Source organism: Salvelinus sp. IW2-2015, linkage group LG3, assembly GCF_002910315.2.
Source record: "Salvelinus sp. IW2-2015 linkage group LG3, ASM291031v2, whole genome shotgun sequence".
In the NCBI taxonomy this organism is placed as follows: Eukaryota; Metazoa; Chordata; class Actinopteri; order Salmoniformes; family Salmonidae; genus Salvelinus; species Salvelinus sp. IW2-2015.
Window position 1 is genome coordinate 6,630,038 of NC_036840.1, and position 14,691 is coordinate 6,644,728.

At 42.2% G+C, this 14,691-nt stretch overlaps 1 protein-coding gene and 1 long non-coding RNA gene across 2 annotated transcripts in view; both read left to right on the plus strand.

Moving 5' to 3' along the window:
* The window catches only part of cdc123 (cell division cycle 123 homolog (S. cerevisiae)), a 32,560-nt gene extending 27,888 nt beyond the window's left edge, over window positions 1-4,672 (plus strand). The window contains 3 exon segments of the mRNA XM_023967107.2: window positions 1,330-1,458; window positions 3,495-3,632; window positions 3,772-4,672. Of these exon segments, the coding sequence (XP_023822875.1) occupies window positions 1,330-1,458; window positions 3,495-3,632; window positions 3,772-3,828 (324 nt within the window). The 3' untranslated portion in view covers window positions 3,829-4,672.
* LOC111949817 (uncharacterized) lies at window positions 52-784 on the plus strand. The gene is made up of 3 exons (XR_002875394.2): window positions 52-409; window positions 556-607; window positions 747-784. It is a non-coding gene; the product is annotated as an uncharacterized lncRNA (long non-coding RNA).
* Window positions 4,673-14,691: the final 10,019 nt, after the last annotated feature.

A 14,691-nucleotide genomic window follows, 5' to 3' on the forward strand; every position in this document is an offset into this window, starting at 1 on the left:
GCTTCACAACCGCAGACCATGTGTAACCACACCAGCCCAGGACCTCCACATCCTATGCTATCCCATGCCCAACCATGGATGCCCCCTTGCCTGGTCATGTGAAATCCATAGATTAGGGCCTAATTWATTTATTTCAATTCTTATATGAACTGTAACTCAACAAAACCTTTGAAATTGTTGCGTGTTGCGTTTGTATTTTTGTTAAGTATAGATGGGTTTTCTACCCGCTGTGGGAAAACACTGCAGGCAGTGAGTCAGCCTTTCTGACAGCAGTGGGCTGGGAAGAGGTTTGGTGAGATTGCTTCATCGTTGATTTACTGCTCCCATTAGGGCGTTCTGATAATGGGCCCAGTTGGCAGACAGCTCTGGCATGGTGGAGGACTTACAGCACCGTCCAGCACTTGATTTGGTACGAAGCTTTCAAGCGTGAAGGGGCCAATGAGGAGCATTTGTGCATGTGTGTGAAGCTTACTACTCTTGTATTTGTGTGAATGCAAGTGTGAGTTTAATGTGAGTCTAGAACCGAATGGTCACTGAAACAATCTCCCTCTACAGATTCCTTCACAGCAGTGACGAGAATTCTCAGAATCCAGCCATAAACTATGAGGTATTTAACACGTACTCACCTGCTTACACTCTCTTTTCCACACACACACACACACACACACACACACACACACACACACACACACACACACCTTTTCTTCCCACTGTTTAATAGTGTTGTATTATACCCCTGAGTTCAGCTGGTCCTGAGGAAGTGGAGTGAGCTGCTACCTGGTGGGGAGTTCAGGTGTTTCATCAAAGAGAACAAGCTGATCGGTAAGTACTGTATGAAGAGGTTAACACYCCATTCACCTTTACTCTCACCCTCCCTCAGCCACATTCAGAGAGCCTGTGTTCACTTGCACTGTTCCCAAGACAGTGTGGCAAGCGTTAGGGCTGTTGTGTGGACTGYAGATCTGTTCTGAGAGCTGTGRGTGTGTTCTTTAGGGATCTCCCAGAGAGACTATACCCAGTARTACCACCACATCTCRAAGCAGGAAGCCCAGATCTGCCACTCCATCCAGGAGTTCTTCAGCCAACACGTCCAGTATCAGTTCCTGGATGAGGACTGTGAGTGGGATTCAGTGTGGTTGATAATTAGAATATATTGTAATAAGAGTAATGCAATATATTTTCTGTTTTACAGTTGTGTTGGATGTCTACAGAGATAGCTGGGTAAGTCTTGTCATTTATATTTCCAGCCATTATTTCCTGCCTCTGTTTGGTTGTAGCCCAGGCTTTTCTACGAGTATGTGCATCTTTGACGCTGTGTGTCTTCGACAGGGGAAGGTGTGGCTGATCGATCTCAACCCCTTTGGTGAGGTGACAGATTCACTGCTGTTCACGTGGGWGGAGCTTACCTCCGGGAACAGCCTGTCAGCCAATCAAGAAGAGGGTGACACAGCCCAGCAGGTCAGTGACAAATATGTGACACAGGCTGTGGCTTTGTTGTACATATGCATGTGTATGTTTGTTCATGTGTGCAAGTCTTTCTGTGCTTATTATCCCGTTAACACCAGTTTGTGGTACGTCTGTAGGAAGTAGAGGTCGATCGATTATGATTTTTCAACGCCGATACCAATTATTGGAGGACCAAAAAAAGCCCACACCAACTAATCGTCCGATTTAAAAAATATAAAAAATATTTGTAATAATGACAATTACAACAATACTGAATGAACACTTATTTTAACTTAATACATAAATAAAATAAATTTAGCCTCAAATAAATAATGAAACATGTTCAATTTGGTTTAAATAATGCAAAAACAAAGTGTTGGAGAAGAAAGTAAAAGTGCAATATGTGCCATGTAAGAAAGCTAACGTTTAAGTTCCTTGCTCAGAACATGAGAACATATGAAAGCTGGTGGTTCCTTTTAACATGAGTCTTCAATATTCCCAGGTAAGAAGTTTTAGGTTGTAGTTATTATAGGAATTATAGGACTATTTCACTCTGTACGATTTCTATTTCATATACCTTTGACTATTGGATGTTCTTATAGGCACTTTAGTATTGCCAGTGTAACAGTATAGCTTCCATCCTTCTCCTCGCCGCTACCTGGGCTCGAACCAGGAACATATTGACAACAGCCACCCTCGAAGCAGCGTTACCCATGCAGAGCAAGGGGAACAACTACTCCAAGTCTCAGAGCGAGTGACGTTTGAAACGCTATTAGCGCACACCCCGCTAACTAGCTAGCCATTTCACATCGGTTACACCAGCCTAATCTTGGGAGTTGATAGGCTTGAATTCATAAACAGCAGAGCTGCTGGCAAAACGCACGAAAGTGCTGTTTGAATGAATGCTTACGAGCGTGCTGGTGCCCACCATCGCTCAGTCAGACTGCTCTATCAAATCATAGACTTAATTATAACATAATAACACACAGAAATACGAGCCTTAGGTCATTAATATGGTCGAATCCGGAAACTCATCTCGAAAACAAAACATTTATTCTTTCAGTGAAATACGGAACCGTTCCGTATTTTATCTAACGGGTGGCATCCATCAGTCTAAATATTGCTGTTACAWTGCACAACCTTCAATGATATGTCATAATTACGTAAAATTCTGGCAAATTAGTTCGCAATGAGCCAGGCGGCCCAAACTGTTGTATATACCCTGACTCTGCGTGCAATGAACGCAAGAGAAGTGACACAATTTCACCTGGTTAATATTGCCTGCTAACCTGGATTTCTTTTAGCTAAATATGCAGGTTTAAAAATATATATTTCTGTGTATTGATTTTAAGAAAGGCATTGACGTTTATGGTTAGGTACACGTTGGAGCAACGACAGTCCTTTTTCGCGAATGCGCACTGCATCGATTATATGCAATGTTTTTTATAAGATAAGTTTAATGCTNTGTTTTTTATAAGATAAGTTTAATGCTAGCTAGCAACTTACCTTGGCTTCTTACTGCATTCGCGTAACAGGCGGGCTCCTCGTGAGGCAGGTGGTTAGAGCYTTGGACTAGTTAACCGTAAGGTTGCAAGATTGAATCCCTGAGCTGACAAGGTAAAAATSTGTCGTTCTGCCCCTGAACAAGGCAGTTAACCCACCGTTCCAAGGCCGTCATTGAAAATAAGAATGTGTTCTTAACTGACTTGCCTAGTTAAATAAAGGTGTAAAAAAAATAAAACGGGAAAATCGGCGTCCAAAATTACCGATTTCCGATTATTATGAAAACTTGAAATCGGCCCTAATTAATCGGCCATTCCGATTAATCGGTCGACCTCTAGTAGGAAGGCCCTGTGTTAACACCCGTTTGTGGTATGTCTGTATCTGTAGGAAGGCCCTGTGGTATGTCTGTAGGAAGGCCCTGTGTTAACACCAGTTTGTGGTACGTCTGTATCTGTAGGAAGGCCCTGTGTTAACACCAGTTTGTGGTCTGTATCTGTAGGAAGGCCCTGTGTTAACACCCGTTTGTGGTACGTCTGTATCTGTAGGAAGGCCCTGTGTTCCGCTACACCACCAGTGATGTGACGGTGCAGCCCAGTCCCTGTCTGAGCTACCGGATCCCTAGGGACTTTGTGGACCTCTCCACCGGCGAGGACGCATACAAACTCATCGACTTCCTCAAACTGGTGAGAACGAAGGCAGTGGTGGTTCACACAGTTTAAGATCATCTTAAAACAACCCTTTGGCAATCTCCACGACCGTCTTACAATTTCATTTTCCGGCATCAGTTTTTATAATCTCACTCTTTCCCTCATTTCYCTGCAGAAGAAACGCCAGCAAGAGGACTCTGAGGAAGAGGTGGAGGAAGAGGTACGACAGTGACAGCCCCTGAGGAGCAGGGTCTCTATACGGTGACGGTTCCCTCAGACTGTTAGCCTAGCATAACAGTAACCCTAAAACTGTTAGGTTAGCGGTTAGCACAGAGACTACTAGACACATGGAGGTTTGTCCTTATTAGCTCTTGAATCTTCTGATGGAATCCATACACTTTTGGTCATCACCTTAGGCCTATCCAGAATGCTGCAGATAGAAATGTATTGAATAGAACTAACACAACAAACCATAATGAGGAGAAACGTATACCTGCAACACTGTAAAAGTCCCATTAAATCTCATGTTTGTGTGTATTTAAGAGGGGAGTTCTAAGCAGTGCTCCTGTTCTATTGGCCCGGTGTGTCTAATGTAAATATAAATGCTGTAACTTAGCGTTGTGTAAAGGTAAGGGGGAGTCTGTTACAGGAGTCTGTGTATAGGAATCAAGAATGCTCAACTTTTATAATACAGCGCTGGGGAAGAGACGTGTCATGGTTTGTGTGTGTATAGCAGGTACATCATGGGATTGCAATTTCTGAGGGAGATACCCAAAGGGTCAGAGTTTTCTGACTTAATCTACTGGACTTTCTCTCTTCACACACACCAAATAAACATTTTTCCATGTGCTTTCTGATGGTTTCGTTAAACATCTGTATGTAATACCAATACAAAGGTTTACTCATGAAGTCTCTGTGCAACTCTTTCAAACATTCCAGTTCCTTACTTACTCTTTCTGGTCATTATAGTTCTGTCTGTGTTATTGTAGAATTCATTTTGTTTCTTGTCATTGGCTAATTTTCTATGTGCTGGCAAAGAAAGGTGTTCTGATTGGGTAATAAATTGCTGGTGTGTGCCCTTTGTCAGTCTGTTTTTGGGTAGACTAAAATAGAAGGCATACTACTTTCACTGGTAGATTATACAATTTCTCTGCAGTGTTAAAAAGTGGAATGTAATTTGGCACCAATGACTAGACTGGCTAGTTGAGAAAGAGAGTAGGGCATTTTTATTAGGGTCCACTTGGGGGAGCTGTTTACCTATAATGAGAACCATCAGAGATGGTGAGCTGTCCTGGGCTGAGACAGAGGTCTGGGATAACAACGCCACCATTCACGTGAAACGTATTTACATTAGGATGAATGCCTGGATGTTCTGTTTTGTCTTGAATAGTTATAAAATGCGATAGCAATGCACTGTTGGGGTAGGATATTGCTGGTTAACCAATAGATCCTAGCCTGTATACAGATGCAGTGCATTGTTCAGAGAGCTGCAGTGTTGTATTATCTGAGCCTGGAGGCAGGGGRTTGTGTTTTCAGCACACTGCCCCTGGGGTGGGGTGCAAAAAGATGTCAATGATGCCACAGCCATCTGAGGAAAGGTGGGTGCCAGACTGCTGATAGAAAGAGAGACTACACGTCTATCATCCTACCCCCCTTTTCAATTCTCGCTCTCTTCTCTTCAGTTTGCCAAGATGGACATAAATCCTAGCCTACATCTCAGCCTGGGTTGACTAATCATCCTTCTGTGAGGGAAGAAGGCAGATATGTGCAAAGTCTAACTTGAGAGACTTGCTGAATCAGAGCTGGAGATCAAGGGAGGGAGAAAGGGAGAGGTAGGGTAAGTGGAGAATAGATTTTCTTGAGCTGAGAGGGACCTGCAGTAGTTTGCAGCTGGAATACTCATGAGCGTCTAGAGCACACGCGCAGGCACACTCTCACACACGCACACACTCTATTTTATCCTGTACACAAGCTCTGGCAGGCCTGTCAGATGAGAACAGTCTGCAGTAATTCTCTTCTCGACTGGAAGATACTATCCTGTGTGTTTTTTTTAAAGGTGGATTACAGCACCTTCAGATAAGACACTGCAGTCAAGACTGCTTTGCTGGAGATGGGAGTATTTAACCATCTAAATATTAACACCCAAACTCAAATGTATTTAGTACATCAGATTATAATATGACCATTATAGTGTCTAACATTAAACCTTCGTAGGGCCCATGAATTTCATTTAATTGGGTCAACTGTCTCTCATTCATGTCAGCACTCATTTGATCAAGATATAGTAATATGGCATGTTTTCACATTTTATCTGGAGACACCCTTTCTCAAACTTCACAGCAAGTTGCATGGGTCCCAATGTAGACTCCATCATCTGACCTGGTATAGCCTAATATCCATCATAATAAACATAAGCCAATACAAAATGATTTGCTTATTTTTAAACACGTTTTTGATGGTTTGCAAATACTCTGCTTTTTTGAACGTATCTTTGGTGCAATGCGAATTATCTCTAGACATCCAGTCACACACACACTCTATCACACACACTTGTGCGCAACGCTGTCAAGTCGAGCGATGAGCAGCATCCTACCCGCCCTCATTGCCATAACAACCGATGGCACAATCAGCATGGTTAGATTAAATAATACTCCTCGCATTACGCACCACACGGCTCAACAGAGGACTTAATTAAAACAGAATACTTTTTGGGGAGAGAGAGACAAGGCGATCGCGCAAAGGTGACACGTAGCCCCAAACAATTTACGTCAAGATCATCTAGACCAGCTGAACCCTGCAGGTGCAACCGCAGACGGCGAACGCTCGTTGTCGGTCAAACGGAACGCTGTAGACAGAAAAATAAGCGAAGAATACAGGAGACCTTTTTCGAGAGCTTCGGTGACATTTATACAGCGGGAAAACCACGAGCTCGAAAACCTGCCTAGCTCATTCTATGCGCGTGGGTCTGCTCCCCACGAGCAGGAAGTGTAACTCGAAGCGTGGGAAAGCTGCATTATCTCGAGGGGCTGCTGAGACTCACTGGCATCGTTTGCCCCGGGTTTCCCCTGTTCCACCATGGCTCGGGAGAATGGAGAGTCCGGGAAAGGGACGTGGAAAAAGCAAGTCGACGACATCAAGAAAATATTTGAATTGAAAGAGATCCTCGGAACGTGAGTGTGTTATTTCTTAATAACATTTTCAAATTGCCCTATTGTGGTCAATGCTAATTGGGCATGAATTTACATCTGGTAGGCCTTTGAAACTTTGTTGCAGAATGTAGCGGGACTCTCGCGCTGGATACGTTGTATCCGTTTCGGTTTAGGGACCGTTCAGCTCCCGGTTTAACTGGAAGCCAGCAGAGATGTTAGGTCATCTATGACGAGTTATTTAACGCTGTAGGCTAGCGTTAGCCCATATTTATTTGGATGAGAACGAGTGTTCGTTGGGTACGCTATGATAGAGAAATATCGAATATCACTTTTTGTAGGCTAGCCTATGTCATTACATATTATGCGTGACAGGCTACCCACTTTGAAATTAAGGAAAGCTATGAGGCCTATGTAGGAACTGTTTTAGAAAAACCTAAACAGTAGCCTATGCCTAAATAAAGGGGTCTCGTGCGTTTTAGTCCATGATTTTACAACCGGTTACGCATGTCTTGTTCAGTTGGCTCTGTTGGTTTTATGCAGTCTTGGCTATTGTTTAGGTTAAACTACTACATTCATCCTCCTTCTCTTCCCGGCCCACCGATCTGACAGCTCCAGTTGTGCTGCTATCTATCGTAGAAATGACCTTTTGGAGACGCGGGCAGTTAAACACTGATATCAATTGAGTCTCCGACCTTATAAAAATATATTTGACCATTGGTGAGTGGTTATCATGGTTTTCTGTGTTTATCTAACCCAGAATGATTTATCGGCCACGGTTTAATACTATTTATCACTAGGTTTATTAGGCCTGCAGTGTTACTAACCTCATACATGAAAGATTGGTTTTGGTTTGACAGCATCATAACGGTTAATTTGCAACCCATGTGAACAGCTTGTTCAGATGAAATGCTTGGCAAAATACCCCAGCCTCTTCTTGAAGACCCTATAGCAAATTTTCTCTCTGGCCTGTTACTTCATTCTCTTTGGCACAGAGGAACAGTTTGTTGACTGGACAGGCAGAATCGAGGGAGGACGGTTGGATTAAAGCGGATTAGCGGGCCAGGGAAAACCTCCTGGTCCTGGAATAGGCCACTGTAACAGTTCAGACATGTTGTATAACAGTGATGGTAATAAATTATGAAAATTATTACAAGTTTTCAACAGGTCATTTCCGTGGGCAATGTGCCGTGGTTATTAAGTATATTGATAAGGTTGTGGAGTGTTGAACCATGGTTCTGCACTGTGTGCACGATGGCCTTTGCAGAAATCCAGGTATGCCCATTTGGAGCAGAGAGTGCATAAATTAGGCTCGAAGGTCATGTCTGATCCTTGTTCTTCATAACTCCGTCAGTTTCACTGAACTCAACAAAGAGGAGATCGGAATTTCTACTGTGTGTCTGGAATTCACATAACAGGTGGAAGTATGGACAGGTGCATTTTGGGTGTGTGCATCTTACTGACAAACTATTGAGGGGACACTCAGTTTCTATGCTTATAGCTAAAGTCTCTCCTGTGTTGCCACTGTGTTGCCATGGTGTCTATGTGTACTAGCACCATTCAGTGGACTCGAGTGGCGTAGCGGTCTAAGGCACTGCATCTCAGTGCCAGAGGCATCACTACAGACCCTGGTTAGATTCCGGGCTGTATCACAACCGGCCGTGATTGGCCCAGCGTCGTCTGGGTTAGGGTTTGGCTGGGGTAGGACGTCATTGTAAATAAGAATTTGTTCTTAACTGACATGCCTAGTTAAATAAAGGTTAKAWWWTMTTTTAAATCACAGCATGACAAAGACACTGATTGGGGCTATTTACAAAGGATTTCCAGAGGTTCTGTTCATCTCCTTCACACGCGCACCACACTGGTACTGAAGACAGGTTTTCTTGTGTATGCTGGTGTTTTGTCTGCACAACTCTGTGGGTTGTTCACTAGCTCTTGATCCTCTAGCTACCTTACTGGAGGAGACATCTTTCTCTGTGACCGTTGACTTTTGTTTCCTCAGTGGTGGGGCTTAGGGATCTGTCCTCCCATCTGGTCTTTGGCCAGCGCTCTGTGCTTGGACAAAAGGACCATCTGGGCAAGCACACACACACACACACACACACACACACACACACACACACACACACACACACACACACACACACACACACTCGGCCTCAGGTTCCACCTGGAATTTTTCTTGGTCAGGAAAAAATTCTCTGCCCTAAAAATATTACTCAGACGTTTCATGTTAACGCCATAGCAACACATTAACCAGAGTTCTGCTCAGCCTCAGCCTTTGAACTCCCTCCTGCTGATGTCTGGTGTTTTCCCCTTTTAATTCTCTGTCAGCGGAAAAAGAAGGGGAGAGGAGGGAGGGATGGAGAGAGAGGAAAGGAAGAAACACAGCGGGGAGTCGGGGACATTGCCTGTATAGTCTATTAACTTGCTCCGGTCTCTTGACCATTGGAGTCTTGTTTTCAACACTACAAGAGAGGAAATGGAAAGAGGAGTGAGAGAGGGGATGAGAGGAGGAGGAGAGGGAATTGGAAGAGGAATGGTAAGAGATGAGGACAGAAGTGAAGAGGAGAGCTGGGAGGAGAAATACTGTTAAATAGAATAGGGGTTAGGGCTGGGCTAACACAACATGTTGCTCTGACACACACTATGAGCTAGTCTTTAGAAATTGGATGAGAGATGAATGTTTTTATTCACCTCGTAAAAAGATGGACAGATGATGTGCCACAGAGGCTACTGGGTCCTTCACATGACTGACTGCAAAATAAGGGCATGGCAGCAGTCTCATTGGTCTTTTGTGCCTTATTGCTTTGCTATACAGTTTCATAATGTTCTATGACTGCATTTCTAAGCTGTATGCATGTTTATAAGGCGATATTAACACTTCATAAAACGGTGCTTCAAGTCAAGCAGAATGTCARGTCTTTTGACTCCTTTTGACATGTTAGTTATTCAGCAGATGCTCTTATCCAGAGTGACTTACAGTTGGTGCYTTCATCTTAAGATAGCTAGGTAGGACAACCACATATCTCAGTCATAGTAAGTGCATTTTTTCTCTAAAGTATTCATCAGCAAAGTCAGAGCTAGTGAGAGGAAAAAGTCAATGCAAGTTTTAGATTTTTTTTTATGTGTACTTGTGTGTGTGTGGGGGGGGGGTGAATCGGGGGTGCTGTGGGATTTTTAAAGACTCTTTAAAGAGGTAGGGTTTCAGATGTTTCGGAAGATGGGCAGGACAGAATCTTGAACTGGGTAGCGAGCTATGCAGTCTGCTTTTTAAAAGGTGGAAGGGCTGAAGAGACCAGAGGAGGCAGAACAGAGTACTCAGGTTGGGGTGTAGGGTTTGAGCATAGCCTAATGTAGGGAGGTAGTTCCTCTTGCTGTCTCCGTAGGTAAGCACCATGGTCTTGTAGTGGACGCAAGCTGACTGGAAGCCAGCGCAGTGTGGCGGGGACATGTAGAATTTAGGAAGTTGAACACAGGCGGGAGCCCAGCCAACAGCGAGTCGCAGTAGTCCAGATGGGAGATGAACAGTGCCTGGATTAGGACTGCGCAGCTTCCTGTGTCATGTAGAAGAAACAGAGTCTTTTAATCTCAGTCCATAAGTAAAATGGGCTGATTGCTGCTGCCGGTTTTAAAATGTCAGTCCGGAGACTTTTCTCTATCACTTGGATCAGTCTCACAACAGTTTACCTGAACTCGACACAAACTTTTCTAGCCCCAGAGTAATGTCTCCAGCGGCGCGTAGGGAAGCCTTAGTCAGTGTGCGTGTGTTGATCCTGGTGTCCTGTTTCCCTGTGCGTGTGTGTGTTCCTGCAGCATTCTGTTGTTGAATTATTAAACACTGTGAGTGCCTGGGGGGCCAAGGTGTTCATATGATGCTGCAGACGGGTGTGTTTCAGGTATGCCACTCACTGCTGAACTGAGACACAGTAGGAAAGAGAGGGGGAAATAGAGAGGGACAGAGGGCAAAGCAGAGCTGCATTGTGGGAGTGTGTACCATCTAGGCCACGATGCCCTTAATTGAATGCTCTACTTCCTGGCATTGTCCTCTTTCTGGGACTGCAGTATCTCTCTCTCTGCTAGCTCTCTTTTCTCTCTCTCTCTCTGCCTAGCTCTCTCTTTTCTCCTCTCTCTCTGCCTAGCTCGCTCTCTCTTTCTCTCTGCGTAGCTGCCCCTATTATCCGACCTTGCTGCCTCAGATGAAGTGTATGCAGCGTTGAAAGCCAGCCTTGATAGTTTAGCACTGGGTCTCAGGAGTTAGAACAATGGTACAGAAAGCATACAGCGTTTTGTATTGGGATCATTCAGTGTGTGTGTGTGTCGCGTGCGCATTTGGGCCTAAAGGATTAAGGGTAGACTGTAATCGGGCATCTTCATTATAGGAAGAGACACGGATTTACCCTCACCCCCCGATCCTTGGTCTCTCTATCCTCATCACTCTACCTCATCCTCATCACTTCTTTTCCCCAATCATTATCTCTCCGCTCTTTCAATCTGTCCCTCTTCCATCAGCTGCTCCCTCTCTTCTTTCTTTCAGGTTTTCTTCAGTGATGGTTATTTTTGCTCATTGTTATTTGTGACCCCGGTGTGTGGCCATTTTAGTTCCTGGATTCAATCCTAAATGAAGTCTGAGTGGACTCTCTGTTTGTCTTGACAGTATTGTTATACACAGTGAGCTCATTCTGATCTAGTGACACACACACACACTGTATAGAGAGGGCCTGAGAAACATCATCCACAGGGGTCCCTGGCTACAGCAATGGGTAAAATTAAGTCACTTTTTCTACACCATGTTTTTGTCATTAAATTTTTTTTAATCTATTCAATTAAAATGTCTTGTCTTTCAGATGGCAAAACAGAGCCACCTTTTTGAGCGGGAGTGTATCAGACTCGAATACACACTTGTTTGTTATTATCCAATCATATACAAACATGTTCAGAAGTGCTCTAGTAAACTTAAGGGTGTTTCACATAGTCTTTTTTAAAATAACTGATCTCATTCTCTTCAAAGTGACTCTGGGTAAAAAAAGCAAAAGAAAGCAATTTGTCTTTGTATTCCGTATGCCTTGCTTTGAATGAGGACTAACTATTTGCCAGTTCACTTCGCCTATGTTTGTGGTCCCGAGTCTTCTTTGCGTTCCATTGCTATGTTTAGAAAGGACCAAGATCTTTTTCCAACATTTACTCAATGCTCTGGGTTTTTACAAAGTGCAGGAACAAGCAATCCATGAGAATCTTGTAATCGGCAGTGTTGGGTTAGCGAAGTAAGGTAGTTCACTAGAAATGTGTCACGCCTGACCGTAGTTTGCTTTGTTTGTTTCTATGTTTTGTTTGGTCAGGGTGTGATGTGGGTGGGCATTCTATGTTGTATTTAGGTTGTCTATTTCTGTGTTTGGCCTAGTATGGTTCCCAATCATGGCAGGTGTCAGTCGTTGTCTCTGATTGGGAGCCATATTTAAGGTAGCTTGTTTTCCTTTGGGTTGGTGTGGGTTGTTCTGTGTTAGTGGTTTTCACCATACGGGACTTTTTTGGGTTGTTTGTTTTGGATTTTTGTTATTTCGTTCAGTGTTCTTGTTGATTGATTAAATATATCATTATGGACACTTACCACGCTGCGTATTGGTCGATCCTTGCTCTACCTCCTCAGACGAAGAGGAGAAACCCGTTACAAAATGTAATACATTTTACAGTAGCTTGGTGGTAGTATACAGTGTATCCCTGCACTTTCGCGGTTCACTTATCGCGGATTCGCTTTTCGTCGAGATTTTCAAATGCACTTTTTTTTTTATTTTGTGCATTGTGCTCTGCATTCTGATTAGCTAAATCACTCCCGCCTTCTTGTAATCAAACCTACGAATTGTGCTATCATTTTGTCGTCATCGTGAGTTTGTGTACGTCATAAAACACTTGGCAATTACATTAAGTTGGCCAAATTATCTTGTAAATTTGAAAATCTCTAACCCATTAATGTGACGAAACGCTACACGTGAGTCACTTATTTGTATACTGTAGATAGTTTGCTACATTGTAAAAAAAAAAAAAGCTTTTCTATTTCGCGTAGATTTCCTTATCGCGGGTCATTTTCGGAACGTAACCCCGGATAAACGAGGGATTACGTAACTCATTCAAATTTTGGTTAATGTTTTTCAGTAGTTAATTATATTTTTTTGTATGTACAAGTGTTGCTAACTCACTGGAAACTACACTTTTTTTCTCAAATAAAAATGATGTTTAGTTGGTAAGATATGTCCCTTTATCTGTTTTTGACAGCAGACTCTAATTCCTATTTGTGTTTTAATATGGCTAAATACACATTCGTTATACATCTGACTTCCACGGGTGATCTGTTTCTTGCATTTTCGTAGTCTGAATTTCATATTTAGATCTAAAATTTTTCCCAAAAGTAGTATTTCGTATAGTGAACTACTATATTTTTCTTACAGGGTAGTATCATATAGTATTCTTCTCAGTGTGAAGTAATTGGTAGCTTGGGTAATTACTGTAATACAGTGGGCTCAACAATACTGAAGACCCCGATGGCAATGACAAAATACTTAAAAAATAAATATATTAGGAGAGAAAATCGACATAAAACATGAGAAAAGTACTGTAACTTTATGAATTTTTCAATGAACCACCAACTAATTTATTTATTTAATGAAACTCAATGTCTCCATATCCAAGTTTCACAATTAATGGTACCTTAAGATTATTGGAATAACATACAACAAAAATTAAACATAAAAAAATTTCCAATTAGATAACTAAATATGTCTTAAGGAATATATTGAGCCTTACTATCACTTCAACTTGGGTAATAAAATGAGGTAAGCATGCATGCCAAATGCAATAATCAAATGCCATGCAATATCCAAATTTCATCCAACACATGAATAAAAGACTGGCAGTAAGAAAGATGGTCTCAAGACTTCAAAATCTGGTAATGGGATATAAACGATTGAATAATCATGAGCATGTCGGCAGTGAATTAATAAAAAAGATAAAAAGCTATCAGCGACAGTCGAAACCGTCACAAGTGAAGAAGGACGGCAAATACATTTTGCCCCCGGATAAGGAGAGGATAGTGAAGAGAAGCAACAAAATCATCCAAGATCTTCTCAATCAGAGAAAAGAGAGAGATTTCTTGGAGATTTTGTTGCTTCTCTCACCATCCTCTCCGTATCCTGGGGCAAAATGTATTTGCGTCTCTTCACGTGAGGTTTTCGACTGTCCATATTTTTTACTTTTTAATACACCTGACAGTGCTCAGTGTATATTCAATGTTTTGTGATCTTCTGTAGCATTACCAGATTTATGAAGGTCTATGACCATCTGTCTCTTTTGAACTGCCAGTTCTTTATTCATGGTGTTGGATGACAAGGGATATTGCATGAATAATTGCATTGCTGCATGTTACCTCATTTTTATACAAAGTGAAACAGGAAGTGATGTAATGGCTCAATAATTCCTTAAGACATATTTAAGTTTATCTAATGGAATTTAATTCTGGTTAATTTTTTGTTGATGTTATTTCATAATCTTTAAGGGTACCATTATTGTGAAATTGATTTGGAGGACATTGATGTTTCATTAATCAAATAATTATTTTGGTGGGTTACATTGAAAAATTCATAAAGTACGTATTTCTCATGTTGTTATTTCGAGTTTCTCTCCATAATTATATATTTTTAAGTATTGTTTGTGATTGCCAGTCGGGGGTGCAGTAATTTTGGAGCCCATGTATACAGTAGATTACCAAGCTACCAATTACTTCAACTGGAAGAAGTTAAACTACACTGAAGCTACCCTTAAGAAAATAGTAGTTTCATATATCCAACTACTACTGGAAAAATATTATATCTAAATATGAAATGTCAGACTACAAATTGCAAGAACAGATACCTGGAGTCAGATGTTAACAGAATGTGTAATTTAGCCTATTAAAACAC